Source organism: Ammospiza caudacuta, chromosome 5, assembly GCF_027887145.1.
Source record: "Ammospiza caudacuta isolate bAmmCau1 chromosome 5, bAmmCau1.pri, whole genome shotgun sequence".
Taxonomy (NCBI): domain Eukaryota; kingdom Metazoa; phylum Chordata; class Aves; order Passeriformes; family Passerellidae; genus Ammospiza; species Ammospiza caudacuta.
In genome coordinates this window covers 32,427,824-32,450,776 of record NC_080597.1, presented here as the reverse complement: position 1 = coordinate 32,450,776, position 22,953 = coordinate 32,427,824, and the positions used below count along the sequence as shown (strand labels likewise).

Below are 22,953 nucleotides of genomic sequence, written 5' to 3'. Positions count from 1 at the left end.
GATGAGTTTTGAAAATCATGATGTTTAACTCAAAATAAGGCAAAGACAAATTTACACATTCAAACTCATCAGAAGTAAACATGATGCTCCTTAGGTAAAGCATGTGTTATTTCTAATTCATAAATGCATATGAAGTATGCTTGATATCTAAAATACCTTTTATTTTACTTTTCTAAAGCATTAGACTCTTCTAATTCTTCTCTGCAACTGTACAGAAAATATAATTTCCATATCACTTTTCTATAGTACTTTCTAGCACATGGCAACAGTGTTTTATTTCTAAAAATCATATTATTTGCCTGCCATATCCTCCAAAGATAGTAATAACTGTTCATATTCCTCTTCCTCATTAGTGTCAATATTTGGGTTGATAAGCCTTTGTAGCCTGCTGGTTCAAACTCTTACTTCACTGCTAAGAAATCTTAGTCTTGACACATTTTGAGAGCAAGTTTTCCTGTCCCGGAGTAACAATAAAAACATTTATTTTTGTGTTTCCCAGTTATAACCACTTAAATTCCTCCTTTAAATTAATATTGTGATCAGTACTGGCTGTTGTTTATAAGCCCCTCGGCAGAAGTAGTGTAGGGGAAAAAAGATTAAAGAAAGCCTGAAAAATATAATTCTGGTTTAATAGCCCTGAAATAATACCTGAGAGGAAAAGCATATTTTTAATTTGAGACTTGGAAATGCTTAGAGCCTTTTTAGTAGAGAAGAGATGAATGAACAGACATAAGCATAGGCCAGCGGAAATTTGTCTCTAAATGCAGATCAAACATTTTGATCCAAAGACTCCAGCCTGAAGCCAATAATCATGTCTTGATGGTTGAGCATGCAGCAACTACACAATAAGATACTTAAGGAAACTGGTAGCTCCTGATTTTTTCAGTGTATTTGCAGGATTTCTTAAAAGGTGCTGTGAATTTTATTTAAATTCAGCACAGGATAGCAGGTTTATATTTCCAGCTGAGATCTTGGAGAGAATGTGTGGTCTTACCAATATGTGCCTTAAATTTCAGAACTAGGAAATAGGAAGAGAAACAGTTTCAAAGAGTTTGAGAAGAAGAAATGTTGCCCAAATTTTACCTCTATTTGAGTATATGTTTAACAAGAGCATGAAAAAAGGTCACCTGAATGTGCCTGAGTTTTCAAAATATTTAAAAATATGTTTTAATGTCTTGCAGATGTTGCACTCTCAATTTGTCAAACAAAGAGTTATAGTTCTTCTACTTCAAAAATTTTAGAGCAGATACTAGTTAAAAAAAAATTTTACAGGATCAAGGATTCAGCTATTAAGTTGTTGTTTTGAGTCAGCAGCTGGTTTTTTATAGTCTGGAGCACTGGATTTGAGGGAGATCTTACAGGTACACATTCATTCAAAGAAATGGTTGAGGGGGCAAGTTGAACTTGTGGAAGAATTGTTTTTCACTGTGAAATTGTATCAGTGAATACCTGCCTGAGATAGGTACAATTCAATTGAACTTCATGTGACCTGGAGTTTTCTTCACAGCATATCTTGATCATTTAAATTTGGTTAAAAATATATTAAACACAGTAGGTGACAATAACTGGTAAGTCTACCAATTTGACTGTTTAATCTCCCTTTCCCAGAAATATCTTTGTTGAAAGGGTTAAACTTTTGTTAGCTCTAGAAAAGAAGTCTATTCCTTGAGCTATGGTCTACTCTTCCTCTTAAGCTTCTCCTAGGTATGAGCTCTTTACACATTGCAGCTTCTCAAGCTCCTGTTCTACTCCTTACATCTCATTTTTAGTCCTTAATTATGTCAACCTTCTTCCAAATGAAGGGTTCCACTGTCCAGGGTCCTAGTTCTGGTAGTGTTAGGGGAAGACTTGCTGCAGCAAAGTTGGACTTCACTGTTCTTTTTTTTTATTACAAAGTGACTCTGTGGAATGGAACATTTTCTCAGTTTGTGTTCTGGATCTCTCTGGTTTCTTCAGCATGTAATAGCAAAAAAAAGAGTGATCTTTAGCAAGCTGTTACATTTATGTGTTATATATCATAAAGCTATTTTTTTGCTAAAATACAAATTTAGGAAATTAAGATCATATTCTCTGAAAATTATGATCTTTTTCTATAGTTATTTTTATTTCGCATACAAATTACATCTCCTCTTCAAAAATTAAGCCACAGTGCTTCCAGCTCATGCAATTTGTCCATCCATTTTGCTTTACTTATTTTGCTCTTTATTTGAGTTCTATGATGGGTTAGACATTACTTGAGGATTGTTATGTATCTGCCAGTGTATTTCTTTTGTTTCTCACTTGGAAAATGAGAATTTGATCACAGTGAATCCTTTGAGCAGTTAGCAGCAAATACAAGAGGCCTTAACTTTGTGAGAAAGAGTATATCGTACTTTGGATGTCTCAGTTGGAATTAATACCTATGATAGGAAGCAAGGGGCTTGGAACTTGAGTGTTTTCTGTTTAGAACGTGTTTTTAACTACATTTGAGTTCTAACAAAATGTTTTTTCTATTGAAACTGAGGTTTTTCTTTTTTTTTTTTTTTCTAGATGGACTGTTCACTGCTGCTGAGATTCCTTGAAGGGAAAAAGAGGAATGTTCATAAACGCAGTCAGAATGTCAAAGTGAGAACAGCTGTGTTAGGTATTGTAACCTAAGGACTTGGTTCAAGGGGAGGACTGCAAAAATTCTTCCTCAAAGGAAGTGAAGGCAAGACTTGAGCCACCACTGTCAGAGATCAGTGGCACAGATAATCCAGCAGCAGTGGCACACTCCAGGTGTAGCTGTAGTGGTGGTGTTTCTGTGGTGACTGGCAGAAGCAGCACTTTTTTAGTGGTGAAGCACTTTTCACTTACCATTTGAAATACAAGGTTTGCTCTTGCAGATTCCTGGACTTTTATTTTGCATTCTCCAAGCTGATTTTAGAGGCTGTATAGAACAGGATGTTCAAATAATTCTGGCATTTCTTTAAGGACTGAGTAGGGTTTGAAAACTGGGTACCTTAATCCATCCTTCCCCTTTCAGAGTTGTTTTTTTCCCGACAAATTCTTGTTACACTAAACAAATGAAGCCATATAGCAAACATTTCAGTAATCAGGCCAACATGAAGTACTCATAAATTATCACCAAGCAGCTCTAAATCTGTCATAAACTCTTACTGACTGGCTCACAGAAATGTTTATGTAATTGAGAGGAACTATAGAAAGGAAGTTAAGTCTCCTTTTACAAGTTAAATCAACTACAGCGAGATGAAAAACACCCACACATTTGGCTTTGGACCAGCAGAGATGTTCTTCAAAAGCAAACCTTTATGAAATCTTTATTATGAAACCAATGTCAATGTGTAAAAAATTAAGTTTTCCAGATGTCATTGATTGCACTCTGCTTGCATATTCCTTGTACAACAGGGTATCACCTTGATCAGGGAGTTACAGATTTGGAATCATTCCAGCAAATAAATTTTGACATGGTTGGGAGCACAGATGTAATGTAGGATATGTAAAAGCTGGAAAGCTTTGAAAGGGGGCCAAGAAGTCACAGTTCTACAGATGTAAAAAAAGTCACCACACCACCAAACCTGCTGCCCAAGATGTTATCTTACACGACATCCCTTTAAAAAAGGTGTAGAAGCTGCAGTGCAACACAAACAAATATATTAAGAGATGATGTTTATAATATTTCAGAGTGCAAATTATGAAGTATAAGAGCAACTGATAAGGGTTTTTAAAGCAAGGAGTGGAATACCAATAAGAAAAGCAAATGAGGGATTAATATTAAACCTATCTAATTAACAAAAAGAAGCTTATTCCATTGATCACAGTGACACAGTTTTGAAATATGCTGTTGGAAATATGGCATTGGAAATTGATAATCTTAACAGAACAGGTAGACAGGATGCATTTGTTCAAACTAAAGAATTGCGAATCACTAAGTCTGAAGGAAAACTTAGCATTTGTCTGCAACAGATAAGATGAAGAGTCATTTGAATCACACCAGGTAAAATTCATAATGCTTTAAAAAATGTGAAATTCTAAAAGGTTGTTAATTGTTGCAGTTCTGGTATTTTTAAAGAGGTGACCAAGGCAACTACTAACCTGAAGTCAGTCCTGAGGAAAACAGTGGAATGACAGATTTGAGATTATATGGGAAAGTAAAGTCTACTCTGAGCCCCACAGGATTTTTCTAGGCATTACTGACTGCTGTGGTTTTTTGAGAGACTGATTTTGGCAAATGTTACTGACAGATTTCTAATTGTTTTGCTTATGGTTCTTATTTTTGTTCTTAAGGTGTCATTGTCAATACATGAACTTTGGATTACTTAAAGGAATTTGATTTATTATCACACCATATTTTGATCTAAAACAAACTTGTAAAATCATATACAACAAAGTAATTAGGTCTTAATTCCTGCATCTCTATGCAAAATGGAATGTAAACAAACATCTCAGATAAACATTCTGTTTCTGCTTAAATGCTTCCAGATGTTCTGTATGTTTGAAATGTTATGGGTTATTATAAAGCTGGGATCTTTCTTTCCTTTCTTTACATGTCTCACCTAAAAATAGGGAACTTCAGAGACTCTCTGATAATGTTCCTTGCCTCAGGTCTGCAAAAGCCTGCCCTAGAGAAAGGATTGTAATGGAACGCTAGGATTCAGAGTTGTTGTTGGTCATCTGCAGATCAGGAAGAATTTCATTCTTGTGCTGTGCAATTTGATCTTTAAATCTTTTCACCTTCCTGTGAGATTGGCTTTAGGATGTGCCGTATTGAACACAGATGATCTGTACTTTCAGGTGCAATAGATACTCATATTTTTGTTTCCTTTCAGATTGCATCATGCCAGGGCTAGACTTTTGGCTGGGAAAGAGATATCCCCAGAGTATTGGGCAGGAATTGGCAGGAATATTTCCCCCCATCTTTTTGTCTATGGAGCAGGCTGTATGTATCAGGAGCTGCAATTACTTAGGTACATCTCTCTAAAGGGCTTTCTTGCCACATCAGGGGCTGGGGATAATGTTGGCACTGTAATAGCCTCTTTTCCCTAGTAGTTTAACAATCAGTTGAATTTTCTAGGTTGTTGAGGTACTTAGCTTAGTTAACTCTCCAAGTATTATGTAAGTATAACTGAGAAATGGCTGTGACAGAGAGATGGCCATGGTGACAATGTAATGGCTGTGACTGTGTAATGGCTGTGACAGAGATGGCCATGGTGAATGATCTCATATCTTTTTATACTAACTTCCACTCATGCACAGCATTCCCAGACACTTGTATGTTTCAGTAGATTCACTCAATTCCAATGCAGAATTGTTCACTTAATCCATCACTGATACTTTTATAGACTTACATACTGTCTGGGAGGTAAATTGAAGAAAAGAGTATGAGTCTTTGCAACATTAACTGAAGAAAGAAATAGTGCTAGGCCTCAACTATATACATTAGGATATTTTTGCTTAGGACATGCCCAAGCCTGACATTCTGTAGCCTCACAATTATCACTATCCAATAATCACAAGTAGAAGAATGCAGACTGCACTGCATCTAATGTGGTTTTTAAATTAGTGTGGTCTATTTCTTTTTTCCTCATGGTGTCGCTATAGGATAAAGTTAATGCTCACTGGGTATTCTCAGTACTGGAACATATTTCCATTTCCTTTGTCTTACTGGCTTTCTGATTTTCTAATATATGTTTAGAAAATATGATAACAAATATACTGCCTTCAAATTTGAACACATTCTCTCAGGCACTGGCCTATCCTTAACACTGAGCATGAATTTTTGTTTTTCTTTTCCTTTTTTTTTCCTGCTAAGGATTTAATATTAGAATTAATTTAGCTTTATATAAGGGTGTGGAGAAATTGAGCAGTTCTAGTGACTTGAAAGTAGGAAATGCCATGTTTAAAAAAACAAAAGGCAGATATCTTACAATCAAGGGAGCTTATGAAGTTGTGACTGTGACTGACTTCTTCATCACACATAGAAACTGTATGAATCACAGAATGGGTGAGGTTGGTAGGGACCACAGTGGGCCCAAGCTCCCTGCTCAAGCAGGGTCATCCTAGAGCATGTGACACAGGCCTGCATCCAGGCAGTTCTTGAATATTTACAGCAAGCTTCATCTTTCCTTATGTTGTTGTAATGTGTTTTGAATTCAGCTTTAATGATTGCTAGAAAAAGCAGTTTTCCTATCCAAGCTCAGTGGCAAGAGAAGACAGGAGAGAGAGAAAGAGAGAGAATTTGGTTTCATACTGATGGCATGGATGGCATTTTTGTCTGCCTAGTTGTCACCACTTCACCCAGACTCACATTCTTCAACATATCTAGGTACCTGACTTCCACAGACTGAAGAAAGATGTGGCACTCTATAAAGGTTAAGTAGGATTGAAGAGAAATTTGCTTGTGGTCTTTACAAGAGCAGGAGCCAGCTGGAGATGCTGTTCCCTATTCATGCATTTGGAGCACAGCCTTCCTGAGAGGCAAGGACCATAGGCCATTTCTCTGCTTTCCCTCTTCTGCCTCTTCAGCAGGACAGTGGTGTTTGGGCTGGTTGCACTCAGGCTTGTAATGAGGATGAGTGTGGCTGTCTGGTCAGTAGGAACGAAACCATCCACCAGTTCCACAAAATCTACATGCAGTGCTTCACTTGTGGCCAGCCTTTGTCTGGCTCAGGTTATCAAGTGTGAAAGTTAACTAGAACCAGCACATGGTTAACAGAATCACTGTGACAGGACAGCAGTAAAGTCAGTTTGCTGATCTAGCAAAGAAGCTGTTTCACCTAAAGAAGAGCACTGCACAATTGCAGATCTTTTTAGCAGAAGTCTAAGAATTATCCCCATGTGCTTTCCAGTGGGCTAAAATCCTGCCAGGATTTCCAGCCAGTTAAGAGACCTTTTTTCTCCTACTCTCTTCAGATGGTCTTTTAACAAGAGATAACAAATATCTCTCTTCTTAGGTAAGTGCCCACATCTCAATACTGTCTCTAATCCCTGTGCCACATCTCTCATTTATGTGTTTGTCAGTGCCACGCAGTTCCTTCACGGAGTCAATTGTTCTTTGGGCTGGTACCTTGGAGATAGTTAAGTTACTCTTTGTAGACAGTTGTCTTGTTGACATCTTAGACACCATCCTCCAGTGAAGTGTGAAGCCGGCCAGCTGAACAGCACATATTGAAAGAAACCTAGGGCAAAATTAGAGTCCTGCATGTGGCACAAACTGCTTGTTTTATTCTAGAATGGGAGATAAACTATTCCACAGTTGTATGTGCATTAGTTGTCTAGCATGCTGCTTCTTTTCCAAAGGACAGACAAAATCTTCACAACCTGATTATTCCCTTGCCAGTGGCTACCATTTTACGGCCATGCCAGTTTTGAAGCTGAGATGTTGATTTTAAACTGCAATGCATGAGCACCTTGTGGCTCTGCAGGAGAAGCAGCCTCTCACAAACTTCCTGGCAGAATACCAGCCCCAGAGATGCTGAATGTTTCTTCCTGCCACCTGTAAGCAGTGGCTTTGGAGGGGTCACTGCATCCAGTCTCAAATGCAACATCAACATCTGCTTTAGGAAACCCTCTAATTCCACAAACACAGAAGTTCCTTGTTCTTTGTCAGGACTTTGTGCAGTTTTAAGCCTTGTCCCAGCAGCAGCTTTTTTACTGTGCCTATGTGGTGGTGCATCCCCCTCTCACACTGGCCCAGACTATGATTTCAGAAATGCTTGTTAGGCCTTGGCCTTGATGACAGCTCAGCTAAGCTCCTTGAGCTTATCAGAAACACTGTGTGCTCCCAGGAACTTATTTTGGCTAATGAGCTCCTGTATTTTGGTGAACAGTCTTGGAAACCTATTTTTCTTGCCTGCCTAAGAATGCAAGTGTAACACTGCTTTTACAATTGAACTTTTACAGAAAGTTACTGACCTGAATTGTGGCCAGGATGGAAAATTGCTGTGACAAAAGAAAACACTCTTGCAACCCTGGAAAGAGTGGTTCTAAGTGAGACCCTCTGAGCTCTACTGGACCACAGAGGGCTGCAGCCAGCAATTCCCTCTGAGCAGGACACCCCTCCGAGTGAGAAAATTCTCAAGTTCACTCTTTTTGTAGGACAACTGCCAAAAGCCAATGATGGAGCCTGGGTTGATACCCCCACTCCTCGAGGCCCAACTCTTCACCCTTCAGAATGATGCTAAGGCATCCAACATGAGTACTTCACTGATCCTGAGAGGAATTTTTCACAGGTGTGTGTCCGCACTCCTTTAATGTGTGTCTGCCAAGTGTGAATATAGTATTGCAAATCATTGTGGTTTAAAACCAAACAGCTGCTTCCCTTCTCCCCAATCCCCTCCAGTGAGAAAGGGACAAAAAGGCAGAGATTATGGGTTGAGATAACAATTTACTAGAGAAAAAGCAATGAGAGAAGGAAAACAAACAGTAACAGCAAACAATAATCATAACAACAGTGTGTAAAAGAGGTGATTTACATACAGAAAGGTGCTCACCACCCCCACCCAGCTCCACATGGCTGCCAAGACAAAGACAAAATGGTAGATGTTACCACAGCCCAGCAGCTACACGCTCTTCCCGAAACAAAGGTGTGGTGGATGCTCCTGCAGCCTGTCCTCCTTCCCCAAGCCCCAGACAATGAGAAACAAGGATGGACAAACCTCCCAAGCCAGATTGTCTGCATGACACTGACTGCACTGACTGCCCTACTCTGTGTTCACACCCCAGGGGTTGTGGGCACCGCTTTGCTCCTCCAGAAAAAAGGAATAAAATGGTGCCATTCCTGCTGCAGGCTCACCTTCTCTTCCACCTGGAACCATGATGAACCTGGATGGTTTAGAAGAGCAGCCCAGCCACACCCACATGGCTCTAGGCTCTGCCCCTCTCAGCAATGGTGAGAGAATGAACTGTCCTTGCCATAACCAGGACACACATGCACTGTGAGTGCTGATCTCCGTAATTGGTAAGTACATTAGATTCCTGCCTAAGGTAGGCCTGTGTGTTACTGTTGTGCTCATTGTAATTTCTAAAGAATCTTAACTTGTTTAAATTAGGCTGTCAGTAAAGTGCTGTTAAAAACTTGAGGCCTAAGCCATTAATCAGGTCTGGCAAAAACATCAACTCTAAACTTTGTGACTCAACAGGAGGGTCCCCCTCATTCCCTTTTGTCCTTACGCTTTTCCATCCTTAACCTTTTCCTATCCCCATCCTCCACACAGATAATGTTAGACTGATTTGAGTTGGATTGATTTTAGGTTTTAGTCCAATTTTTCTCTGTATGCTTCGACTATGTAGGTCACAAATAAACTTCACTGTGCTTTCATGATTTTATTAAACCTGCTTTAGCCAATACCTTTGCCAGTGGTTCTTTGAGCAACACAAAACACCCATTCACAGCGTATTAGAGACCTCACTACTCACACAATTCTCAAGACCCTTTGTCACTCACATCTCATTTGGATTTCAATTTGCTTACCTTCTCATGTCAAATGCAACCTACTTCTGTATCAGCTCTCTTCTTCTGCTTGTTCTCCACCTTCCCACTCTAAGTCAGCCATTGGAATTAACTATTGGTTTTCCAGCATCCCAATGCTCCAGCTTTTTCATATGCCCTCCCTGACCTGCTCTGCTTCCCTTTTACCCTAGAGATCAAGAACAGCAATTTTCCTGACTTTCTGACCTTTTAGAGGTCTCTGGTTTTTCCCCGCCTTCACTCTTAAGACATTATCCCCTTAATGCCTATGCACTTCAAGCATACCAGGAACTGAAATGAGAAGTCATCTTAACCAAAAAAGACAAAAGATCAAGTGGTAACTCCTTTGAATTAGTGAAGTCCTTTTGGATCTGAAGAAAGGACTGCTGAACCACTGTCCCATGCTAGAGGAGACCCCATGGACTTCTCTCCAACTGGCTTACACTAGAATTGGTGAGTAGACAGATATGTTTCCTTCTAAAAATCTCAGGTTTCTGCAAATACAGAAGTCCCTGATATGTCTTAATTCTTATCTTTCCTTCCAGGTTAAATCTGCCTGCTGTGGGGGCTTCAGTTGTTCACTGCCTGTGCCTCAAAACCTTCACACTCAATTCTCTGCCCTACCAGTCTTTCATCTGTCTCATCTTTCATCAGTCCTGCTAGTTATCGTCAGTCTCTCTTGCCCCAATTATCTCTCCCAAATGAGTTCAGCTGCTTCCTGTGCCACCTTACCTGCTTGACATCTCTTTGATGAACTTAGATCAAATTCTTCCTGCAAGGTGGCAGTTCTTCCTGTTGTTTCACACCTTTCCTTTACATCTGCTCAGAGTTTTGCTGCAGCTCCTGTCTCATCCTTTAATTTTAGGGGTCACTCAGCTGCATAAGAGGTGCCCCAGTTTTACACCCTGAAAACCTGGCCCATTTGTACTTTATGTGCCTGAAGTGAATGTGTTTTAACATAACTCCTGCACAATTCTTTACAGGGTGTGATTAAATATGGGAAGTCAGCAGTTGAGTGGAGCAGGGCAGAACCAGTTAATTGAGGACTTCAAAGTGTGATGTTTTTACCATCTGTAAACAAAATCTGTATTGCAAACCAAAATTCTCTCCACAGCAATTCCTAGGTTTCCTTGGTACAAGATCCAAAGCCCAGTGAAATCAGTGGGGTGAAATAGGGTGGGGATCTTTCACTGACTTTAGTATCCTTTGCATCAGGCCCCTGATTTCCCTTAGCAATGATAAAATGATACACAAAGCTGGGACTGTACAACTTCCTTTTATTTTGTGTGCTTTTATAGGATATAAATAAATGACAAAATTACAAAATTTATAACTGGAAGCCCAAGCATATTTACATAAGTATTTGTTGCAGTGAGGCTACTATTTACTGTTCTCCTATACAATTTTCCTTTTGGTACCATATTTTTAGTGTTATTTTTTTTTTTTTTTTACTGTCAGTTGACTAAGTACATATCAACAGTGAATAAGCAAAAATATGTACAGGGAACTATTTTGTTCAAGTAAATTGAATACTGTATTAAAAGGATGTCATCACTCAGCGCTATGATTAGGTTTAACTAAACCATATACAGTTATCAGTTTTAAACCAAGTTCAATTATCCATTTTTTGGAATATACCAACTGATGATTCTAGCTGAAAAACCTCAGCTGGATATGAAATAATAATTAAAAAAAACATTAAGACAACCACACAATTTATCAATACCTCTATAATGAACTTCAAAATGATTCACAATTTGACTGGAAAGAACAATATACGTTAAAATGTCATTTTTCTCCTATAATGATATTTTTACTGTTATAATTTCAGTTCTACATAAATATACATCATGGTATTATACAAATACTCCACAGACATTAAAAAAATTAAAACACTTTAAAGAAAAAGTAAGTAAATCTCATTTAACCAAATATTAAGCAAATGCTTAATTATTTTGTTTCATGAAAACATTTTTATTACTTTGGAATTTTTTTCTTTTTCTTGCTGTTTTTATTTAGAAAATGTTTTGCAGTAGAATTTTAACAACGATCTTCCAAACAAGCTTTCTGTGACAGAAATCTTGATAGCAAAATCCATGGTTTTGACTTTTTTTAGAACCACTGAGATTATTTTTTTAAAAATACTATCAGAATTCATGGCTATAGCAATGTTGAACTGCATAAACTATATGTAGGTGTAGTAGAATGATCATTCCACTTTCATTCCAGACTGATCACACAGAACATCCAGTGCACTGATGCTACAACTTTTATAATTTTCATAATGCTGCAATAGCAGTAATTTACTTAACTTTAAAATAAACAATATTTCTCATAATTAATCTGGCTTCCTTCCATAAATATTCATATGTTTTCCTATAGTACTTCTCTTCCATAAAAATATCTAATAAATGTTTTCTGTGCATTATTAATACCTTTTTCTAACCATTCATAAAACTCTGATCCTTTGCTACAATCCAAGAGGTTCTTATTTCTGTAGAGGATCAAAGGACATCAATGATTACATATAAAATCAGTGCACACAGAAATCAGGGTGCCTAATTTCTTGTCACTTTAATGAATTCTTTATTCAACACAGTAATTATTAATGAATTCAGTGGTTTCACAAATAATCTATTTATTAATTCTGGTTCTATTTCAATTAAAAACTGCCAAGATTTAAATAAAAAACCCAATCAAATACTCTACTCGTAGGCAGCATTAGTATTAGTTTAGAGACATTTTGATCTTTTTTTCTTTAAAAAGTAGAATTCTAAAATAAGAAATCAAAGAAAGCACTGTGGCAGAGTCACAAGGGAGAACTGCACGAAAAAATAAGGTTTCTCACTCCTCTTGTGGACTTTAATTTTAAAAGTCTTCATATAGAATCATTCTTCAGTCAGTGCTGCAGGAAGAAGAACATCACCAGAAATGACTGTCAGCCTTTTTTGTTAGTTACAAGGCCACTCATACAGTGCAGTCTTCCTCTCTGCTGGATTGAAACGTTGCCATAAAGGAAAGGCTGTGCTGTGACTGCTTGGCGTGCAAGGCACAACAAGGAACAGGGGGACAGTTTTGTATCAGAAAATTGTAGTTTCATACTTGGTATTAATGCCTCTTTTGGCCTCTTGTCCAGGTTCAACAATCCAGGGTAGATTCGCAAGAGTCTTTTGTTCGGATGGATCTATCTGCTTTAAGACAAATGCAAACATACAGACGGGTTACCATCTCCGTGCACGGCAGCTTGAGCAGAGGGTTTTTCTTTAAACTAACAGGGCAAATCCCGAATTGACAAAGTCGTACAGCAGCAAGTATGGTGGTGTCTACACTCCCATGTACTCATGGCTGCCTTCTTCTTCCTGTTGAGATCAGAGCTGTGTTTACCCCCAAGCTATAGGGCATCATAGTTCATTAAAGCCACACTTCATCCTGAGAAGTCTGTTCGCTAATGAGACAGACGATGGCATCAGGAAATGTTTCTACTTAAAGTTTTATGGAGGAAGATTCTGTGGCAATGGATGACAAAGTGTACAGTCATACATTTCCCCCCCTCCCTTCCCCTCACCCAATAATTAAGTGTCATAGAGTACAATTCTCACGTTATAGTCAGTGAATATGATACAGTGTGCGGTCATTTTTCTCCTTTCCCTCCCAAATCACCCTGTGCCTGTGTTCTCACTTAATTTATAATAGTTTTCATAATTTTTTAAAAAGGTCTACTGGAAAGAATATTTCTGTCATCTCTGCACTTCAGGAGGGCACTTTTATGGCAATCAATATGTATGCTTCAATTAGCTTTGTTTCTTAGGAGTCTGTGATTAATACTGAAAAGGTATATTGAATCCCAGACCAAAAAAAACCCAAAAACAAAAGAAAAAAGAAAAGGGTAAGAGAAGAAAAGAAGTTGCTTGGTCTTACAGGATAATTGTTAATTGATTTGTATTTGTAATTTGATTAGGATACATATGCCATGAATGTATACGAAGCAAGTTAGGTGATAGATTAGGACAGTCCATGAAACTGCAGAGTTTGAGAGGTATGCATTGATTAAACTGAATTAATTAAAGTTCAATAATTACTATAAGACACGAGACTAACCAAGCAACATCTTAATCTGGAGAAATCTGAAATAAGCAGTTGTTTGAAATGGCTGCCAGTGTTGTGGTGACACAACCCTGCCAGCTGATGAGCAGAGGTGGCATGATGGAGCATTTCTGACTCAATATTTGTACAGCTTCTAATATATAAACTCTTAACTGTATAGCTGAATTTTGGATTTTTTTGCATGCATTACCACCTTCTACTTACCACTGACTTCCGAATACTAACGCGTGGTTTGGGAATAGGTTTAGAGGGTTTGTTTTCAAAGCTTTCAGGGAGGGTTGAAGAATGACCCCCTTTTCGTGCCTGTAGTGCAAGCTGATAGGCCACCTCAAATGCTTGTCCTAGTGTAAGAATGATTTCATAAGCTAAATTCTGGAACAAAACAGAAACAGTTAAAAATGAGGTGAGGTTGAATTATTGTCAGATACAAAAAGTAGGGTAGTGATTTGCAATGCAAATAATTAAAATCAGGTTGGTAATAGGCTCTTCAGTCTCTGTGATGTTTACATCTCTCATTTGATTTCTCATTGATTAAAAACGATCTGAAAGTAATTACTTCTAAACCCCTTGAAAACATCTTACTAAACATGAAAACATGAGTGGGTGAGTGTGTTGTCATCTCTTTTTAGAACAAGTACATTAACCTTCCCACCCTCCCAACTCATCCCATGTCTGCTGTTCTCGGGATCCAGCCCCTCCTGCACTGCTGCAATGTGACATTCGGCCTCACTCTATTTCAGAACTCCTGTGCTGACCCTTCCTCCTCCAGAGCCAGCAGCCTGACTGGCTGCTTCCCTGGGCACATGCCTTGGGATGCTCCGTGCCCACCAAGCAGCACAGAAGAGCTGCAGCCTGGCTGTGATGCTTTCAAAGGGACAAAGAGCCAGGGCTGGAAGTGCGTACTCCGAGTGAGAGATGCAGTGCAGGCAGCTGTGTGTGCAGTCAGTGCACTGCTTCAAGTGTCTGCTGCAAGTCCCAAGGAAACCTTCTCATGGGCTTCTTTTCTGGAAGTAAAACTGAGCTCAGTTGTGTACAACACTCCTGTTAGCAAGGGGAACGGAGGTTACTGGGCATAACCAAAAAAGTCAGGCTGTTATGCCTAAAACCTGTTCAGTGTTATAAGTGGAATATTTTAAATCTTCTTCAAATATGGGGAAGAAAACTTGTTGAAATATTTATAAAGCATGAATGAGGTATCAGAAGGGTTGATATAAATATATTTTCAGTACAGTTATACATCAATGAAAAAGCAACTGGGAGTTTCAAACCTGACCTTACTCTAAATGGCAACTGAAGTCCTATGGTAATTTTTCTTCAGGTTTGTTTTTGTATATTTATTTTCAGGCTCCTACTGGAGCCTATTTTTAGGCTCCTACTAGAGCCTATTTCTGGGCTACCAACTCTGCAATAATCTTTAGAACCCCTGCAGAGCAAGGGTTGATGTCCTACAGTCTCCTTGGAATAATTAATAAATCTTTGATATGATTCACATGTTACTCTCCCCTTCCTCAATCTCCACAGTCTATAGTAGGAAGCAATTCTGCATTTTTTTAACCTAGGTGATCCCTTAAAATTCCCTGATGCTTTTTCAAAATGAGTTATGTCTTTACTAGTCAAGTCTAACTGTTAAGTTTGCATTAGTGACAAAGCAATGCAATTCACTTGGAATTACACTATTTTCAGCCCCTTCAATCATTAAAACAAAGTTAAATGGACAAGTATTGTATTTCATGCCTTACACTTTAATTTCCCTGAAGAATTTCCATTCCATTTTTTATCACTCTTGTATACTGACATAATACAGGCTAAATTCAGCATATTTTGCTCATTATAAGAGCTTCTTATAAAGGTGCCAGTTCTGCTCTGTGTCAGGTCAGACAGAAAACAATTCTACTCCTGCTCTGGGACTTGCTCTCTGCTGTTACAACTACAGTCACAACAGCAAGCCAGCCAAAATTTTATAGCTTCCCAAATAAAAATGCCTGATTTAATTGCTGTAGTCTCCAAATTATTTCCCTTTTAACTTCAAGGGAAACTGTCCAGAATTGAAAAACACCAAGGCTGCACTTTGCCAGTGGAATAATAAAAGAAAAACTAAAGAGCCTGTTATAAAGTGCTCTGCCTTTTAGTGGAATGCTGGCCAAGGAATTAAGAGCAACAGAGTATAGTTGTTAAAAATGTAGAGAGTAATATAATTTCAAATGGAGTGTAATTTAAGTGGGGTATTCTAAAGAGAGATGTCTTTAGAATCAGAGAGTCTACTATACCATGATGGGATTGTCTGCAGTGGATATTATTAATATTACTGAGGAATTCATCAGCAGGACAAGGTGTAGGAATGGCTTGTTGGAGAACATGCAGGCTTGCAGTACTAGCAGGACTGAGAAAATACACCACCCAGCTTGGCACACAGAAAGATCACTGAGACAAGCCTGAAAATTCAGGAGATAGGACCAGAGACAGACTGAAAGTTTGCCAGACTGAGCCATAATTTAGTTTAAGTCCTGCATCTTGTATAAAGCCACTATTATCTGTTTTCCTTTGTTGTCTGTAAAATTAAAAAAAACAGGACTGCCTGGGACCTGAAAACCATAAGAAACATGTAACTGCTTCTCTGGTTAATAAATATTTGAAATATAGCAAATAAAATAGAACATCCACTGTTCTGTTCAATATTTGAAATGCAAACTGAGCCACAACTTGTACATAAATTTCATACATTGTATACTGTGGTAGAGCCTTGACAAAGGGAAGTCTGGAAATGGAGGCAAGGAGGGCTTTAAAACTGTACCTTGTGAAATTTTAAAAGTTATCTGGGAAAAACCCCATAAGTAAATAAAGCTGGTTTGAGGAATTTCCCAAATAATAAATCCTCTTCTTCCCTAAACCCTTTTTCCTCTTCAATATTCTGTAATAATGTCTGATGTTTCTGCAATTTTGATTGTAGAATTTTAACTCTGAGTTAAATGTACAGTTACTCCTAAATAGTATCAGTAATGCTTATGGTTGCATGTCACTACATCAAAATACTTCCCTACCTATAAATAATTTATTCTTGCCCACATTTCCTGAGAAACTGAAGAACCCAAGAGAGTGATTTTTTTTCAAAACATTGAATATATTGTATTACCAACATATACATGGTTTAAAATGCCTTACATCTTATTGTGGATTTATACCATTTTAAACCTTAATTTTCTTAAAATGATGGTACTTCTACCCATTGGCAAATGGGTTGAATTGTTTCTGTTAGCAAATGGGACAATCAGTTTAACATCAGGCTTTAAATAGAAAATTTAATTCACGCTGTGCTTGCACCCCTAGCTGCATCTAGCATAGTTTTTATGCATCTAGCTAGTTTTTATAGAGCTCGTACTTGCATCAAAAATGCTAGCTACTGAGGGGAAAAAAACCAACACAAAAAGATATTTGAGTAGGTAACACCCAATTGAGGATTAGGTTGCAGGAGAAAACTAACTTAAGACAGTTAAAGTTTCCATATTGCTTAAAATAGCCATTTAAAGTGCTTGGGATATTAAATGTTCCTCCTAAAGTACAGGAAGTGGGCAAAATGTAATTATTCCTGGATCACTTTTCTTCCCTTGCAAAGAAAGGAGATGAATTTCATCTGCAGTACCTGAGTCTATATTTCTGCTTGATTACTAAACCTATAAATGAAACTGCAGTACTTCAAAACCATTAAGTGGAATTTAAATAGACCAGGAGAAATAATAACCTCACTCAGTCTAATTTCAGTTGTTCACACATCACTGAAACCTGTATCATGTAGCATCTTGTTGATCATTTTCTATCTATTTTAAACACAATTTCAAAGTTTTCCTACTCCCTTACGTTTAGTGGATACTAAAATGTCAGCAGAGAATTTAAATAACAAAAGCACTCAACCAAAATGCTAGAATTCCTCTAACCTACCTGTACATCTTATTATTTGAATTCTCCCACACACTATTGCTGTTCATGTTAACTATTTTCCCAGTTCCAAATAAAAAGCTGCAGTTCAAAGTACCCTGTTCTTTTGATATAACCTATTTATATTCATAAAAGCATGTTTCAAGAATTCATACACATTATACTCTATTAAAATATTTTTTCTTGAATGAGTTTGAAGTTTTAATAGCACCTTAAATTTCTCTTGTGCACAACTCAAAGAGTAAGTTTCCTTGAAAGTTTTGGACTATAAATTTGGTGAACTTAGTTCACCAAATTGAGCTGAAAACTACATAACTGATTAATTGGTATGTATTCATGATTTCTTGAAACCATAATAGTTTGTGTATCCCCACCTGAAAAATGTAAGTATAGGAAGAAATGACTAATTTTCCATCAATATAATAGGAGCTCCAAGGACTTTTGCTGAAGTAACATTTTGAGATATGTAGGCAAGAATTACAGAACAAGGAAATAAGAATTAAATAATTAATTTGCTACTTTCAAAATAAAGGCAATCTTTTGGTGTGTACTGACATGTCAGAATGGCTGGCCAAACTTACTTGTTACAAACTTTTGGAAGCCTTAGGCTTGTAGCTTAGGTTATGAGAATTACATGTCCAGACTTGCATGAACAGCTACTCACTAAGTTTACAGTAAACAGCTGAGGTGACAGAGGTGACTTATTTCCACTGGGAAATGAGATATCAAAGAAAATCTTTGCTCTGCTCCAGAAATGTCCCTTTGCTATCCCATAGCAATATTTGCCTGGGGTAAATTAATGATGCATTCCATTAATCACCATGAATACATCCTGAAAATGCTGTAACAGAGCTAAGTGACTATGACAAATAAAAAGAGCTGTTAAATTAAGTATCTTCCATGAACTGACCACATCAAACGCAGTGAATACGTGGCAGTAGTGGTGATTGGTCTTCAAGTCTTTAGTGATGTACGCAAACGTAGAAAGGTCCTCGGGGTCTTGTGCAGCACAGGAAATGTTACGGATTTCATGTTCAGCAATAATATTCTGTTTAAAAAAAATGTTTTCAATCAATTTAAGAATTAAATTAAAAAAGGTGCAGGTTTAGATTCACATTTGCATTGACCTACTGTACCAAAGTATTTCAGAAACGTCCTAATAAGAAGAGACTTAATATATCAAATGTGATATCTTACACAGGTATTCAGAATTTTGACCCTCTCCAATTGCCAATTGTCTGGTGGGAAACCATTATATTCTAGAGTCTTCCCTAAGCTTTGCAGTTTATTCAGGTTCCTTTGACAAAGAGACATCTTTCCTGACACACAGGACACAACTTCATAAGATGCTGGTATATGGTGCTTCGAAATTGTATTAATAGATACAATTTCAAAGCGCTATACCAGCATCTTACGAAGTTCTGGGCTTTTGTATAAAGATCAAAATGGGACACTGTTTCAGTCTACTGACAGACAGGATCTGCTGAAACCCAGCAAGCTCAATGGCCAGGTTTTTGCACACACTATTTGACAAATTTTAGTTATAGTTCTTCAGGAGGAAAAAAAACCCAGCAAGCACCCCTTACAATTGAAACTGTGAGAAATTTAAAGGATTCTGATCACTAAAATAGTAACTACAGCTTATCTGCACTTACTGACAGCAGCATCCTGTAAGAGAGATGCAGGAAAATGAAACCATTCATGCACCAAGCCACACTACTTGCAACAGCCAATGTAAGCTATAGCACACTACTGGGAGAGAGGGGGGCATGTCTGTCCAATTGAATAAAAAAAGGCTGTCTTAAAGCTTTGGAGAAAATTATGAATAATCATTACATAAACTGCTGATACATAATTACTGCACTCAGGCCAAGGGAACCATGAAGCCAGAGAAGAAGATACAGCAGAGTGGCTTATGATGAGGCCTTGCATCAGCAACACACGTTTCAAATGGTTTGTTTAAAGAGAAGAATGATTCGCTGGAGAGGAATTTACTTAGGGGTTAGTTTATATGATTTCTTGAATTTTAGCCCTGCTGGCTGTAGCTCTGGCATTTCCACAAAAGTCCACAGTGACATATCCTGCTGCAGCATGACATCACTCCTGCCTCATGGAACAGGTGACACCTGTAGTGTCCCAGTTCCTCACACAGCCACCACTTGCTGCTGCCATGGTGACATCTGTCCAAGTTAAAACAATCTCTGAGCATATCTGGTTTTCCCTCACCCCTTTCCTTTCCTTCCTACCTCATTTCCTACACTTCCTTTTTTAATTTTTTTTTTTTAAATACATGCAACTAAGTTACTTCAGATGCTTTGCTGTATCTTCTCTCATTTGCTAAGTGGCAACTTTCCCCCTTGCACGTAGGTGCCAAGTTAATGGAAAGAAGTATTAACATATCTAATTGAAGAAATCATGACTTAGGAAAAATCCTAATAAAAAGCATACCAAATTTCAAATTATGGAAAAACTGAGATAAGGAAACTTTACTGAAGAAATGAAATAATCCTCTTAAATTGTTGCAACATATTTGATTATTTCTGTTTAATGCATTATTCATAAAGATGACAAAACCAGTACTTGTGTTTCAATATATGCCAATTTATAATGACATGTATAATCTCTGCTCAACAATTGCTTGCTTTTTATGTTACTTGAAGCATTTTATTTTCTTTGTTCTCAAATTGATAACTTTTACCCTCCATAAAGATTTTGATGAGAATTAGAATTATACCAAAAACAGGGATTTAGATATCCACAGATGGAGCTGTAATGCACTGTCATTGATGTAGTTTTGGCAACATTGTAGTTCAGAAAGCAGAAAGAATTCAAGCTTGGAAGGTGTTAAAATCATATGTGAAGTATTTATGCCAAATCATGAGCCACAATGTAATCACCTGAATTTATGCAGCATATGTGGAAAGAGCTCTGCTATGCTGAAACTTTTTCTAGGTGACTTGGGTTGACATAGGGATTTGCATTAATTATTTTAATGTTTTAAATTTAAATCAAGTGAATTTTAGAAACATACACATATCAAATCTACTTTGAATAATATAAAGTATACCTACATGAAATCTTCTAGATAGAAATTGGTAGTGAAATTGAGGTTTATCCCTAGCTGCTCTAGGATGTCCTCTGTGATCTCCTTTCAAAATTAAACATTTTTCAGTGCATGCCTTTACTGTGTCCTACTGTCATATTTCAGTAGACCATGGTCTTATTCTGTAGGAAGTAGAAGGCTATGAACCAGCTTCCTGTTCTGGGTACATTCCTCAGACACTGACTGACACTGCACAGTTGTTCTAAAAATTGTCTTTCAGTTTGGCAAGAGAAACCTCCAGTGCTTCTCAAAAAAGTTGGGAATCGGAAAGTCAGTTGTGGTTCTGCCAAGGAAATACCTTGGAGAGACCAGGCTTTTGCTAAGCAGCCTTCCTTTTGCTTGCCTAACTCATGCCAGCCAATCTCCCTTCTGGCAGAAATCACCCAGAAGTTTGGGTGAGCTGTGAGCCATGAGAAAATGCTGTGAGTCTGCTTTTTCCTAAGCACTAATTTCTTTCTGGCCTCCCTTGCACAGAAATGGTGTCATGCCAAACTTCGAGGCGCCACTGAAATAGCTGTCGTGGAATGAGGTCAGGGCCCCTTCGTCACCTGAAACTTTGCCTGCTATGACTGGGAGGACAAATTCTTAGCTTGGTGGCACAAAGGAAAAGGATGAGCAGCCATGAGAGCTGAGTTTCAAGCACAGAACTGCTAGCTAGTTTTGTCATTGAAAATGATGCATTTCTGGCTAAGTGGTGCCCAGCGCTGTCAGCTATAAGCTCATATGGAAGCAGCACAGGTCTGGACAGGCTCTCACCTTAGACAGGGCTAATCTGTCTGGGTCTTGAAGGAATTGGGAACAGCACACTGTGGACAAGGATGATTACAACGCTTCTGGGAGAGTTGCAGGCTACTACCTGGTTTTTACAGAAGGGAAAGGCAGTGCAAATTCTGAACTGGAGAGAAAGCAATCTACCGCTTGAGAAAAACACTGGACTGTGGCATATTTAACTCCATCAAATATATCTGTTGCACCAATAGGTTTCAGTGGGACATCTAGAGCCAACTAATGCAATTTGCCAAACTTCTTTCAGCTTTCCCTCTTACATAAGACTCTATGCACTGTGCAAAGAGACACAAGAAGCTCCTTTTGTTCTCCTGGGATTTTTTGTAAACCTAAGGACACTGCAGTTACATCCTTTATGCTACAGAGGAGATTTAAGAGCTGAAATCAGTATTATCCAAGCTGGAGTTAATGCATTACAACATCCTGATTTATGCCCTACACATCAGAGGACATAAAAGGAATGAGGGTTGTAGAAGCTCAGTTTGGAATCAATGGAAGGAAAAAGGAGCAGACAGGAACTCCTGGTTCCTCTGCTCTGGCAAACATGCCAGACTTGAAACAACAGTAATTTCACCTCAATTGTGCTATTATGCCATCTTCTAACTCTAAATATGGCTTCCAAACTCTAGCAGAAGTTCACAAAACTGCTTCCATCCACCACTTAAAGCACAGTTCTAGTTAAACTTAAAAACTTATTTGGCAAGTTTGAAGGCTACTGGGTTAGGTGTACTGTGTGGTCTGAGTGTTCAGCAACACAAAGCTGCTATATACATTATTAACCTGGTCAGGTGGCTGGGCTGTCAGATTTATTTTCTATATTGCTTAGTCAGTTTTAGTCACATAGCAGAAAATATAATTTCTTTCCTGTTCATATAAAAGCACCAGTATGGATTGTATTTCCTTGCCATTTTAGACATACAAAGAAGAGAAATTAACACATTTACTTTAGTTCTCTTTACAGTGCTTGTACATTTTACTTTGGCTAAGCATTAATCCATTGCTCTATCCATCACTGAGTTCTCTGATCTCTTAACTTCTGCTTTTGTGGTTTTGGTTGGGGTTTTTAAAAGATTTGAATGTATTTAGAAATGTAAGAGACAAAGCACATGAACATTGCCATAGAGGAAGATAAAAAAAAAAAGAATAGCAACAATTAAGAAGCTGCTGCAGTTCAGGTAGTTAAATGGCTAGCATCAAGAAAACACCTCACAGAAAGACTGTGGTATTTGAATGTCTGGAAAGGACATTCAATGCTTGTGTTCCTTATCCTTAGAATGGCTGGCCCTGGATAAAACTGCTTCTTTATTCTTTATTCAGACATCTTTTTTTAAAAAATTAAATTATATTATGAACATATATACACACACACACACATATATATATATTCTACATATTTATGGAACTGTATAGAAAAGAATATGGTAGAGGATTCCACAGAGGCTCCCTGCTGAACATCTTTTGTGATAAGCTTGCATATAAGAGCAGAATGCTGGACACAATGTTCTCCAAATAAGCCATTAAAGCTGCTTCACTTGCTCTCCAGACTGAGTTTGATAATTACATCACGTCCATTTTGAGCAAG

General features: G+C 37.9%; 1 protein-coding gene across 4 annotated transcripts in view; it reads right to left on the bottom strand.

Moving 5' to 3' along the window:
• Nucleotides 1-10,844: 10,844 nt before the first annotated feature.
• Nucleotides 10,845-22,953, bottom strand: part of ANKS1B (ankyrin repeat and sterile alpha motif domain containing 1B) — a 412,748-nt gene continuing 400,639 nt past the window's right edge. For 2 of the 4 annotated variants that reach the window (XM_058804621.1, XM_058804623.1), the window contains 3 exons: nucleotides 18,393-18,530; nucleotides 13,757-13,924; nucleotides 10,845-12,639 (listed from right to left, as the gene is read on the bottom strand). In XM_058804621.1, the coding sequence (XP_058660604.1) occupies nucleotides 12,529-12,639; nucleotides 13,757-13,924; nucleotides 18,393-18,530 (417 nt within the window). In that variant the 3' untranslated portion in view covers nucleotides 10,845-12,528. The remainder of the gene's footprint in view (nucleotides 12,640-13,756; nucleotides 13,925-18,392; nucleotides 18,531-22,953) is intronic. The other 2 variants (XM_058804622.1, XM_058804625.1) reach the window with 2 other exon arrangements.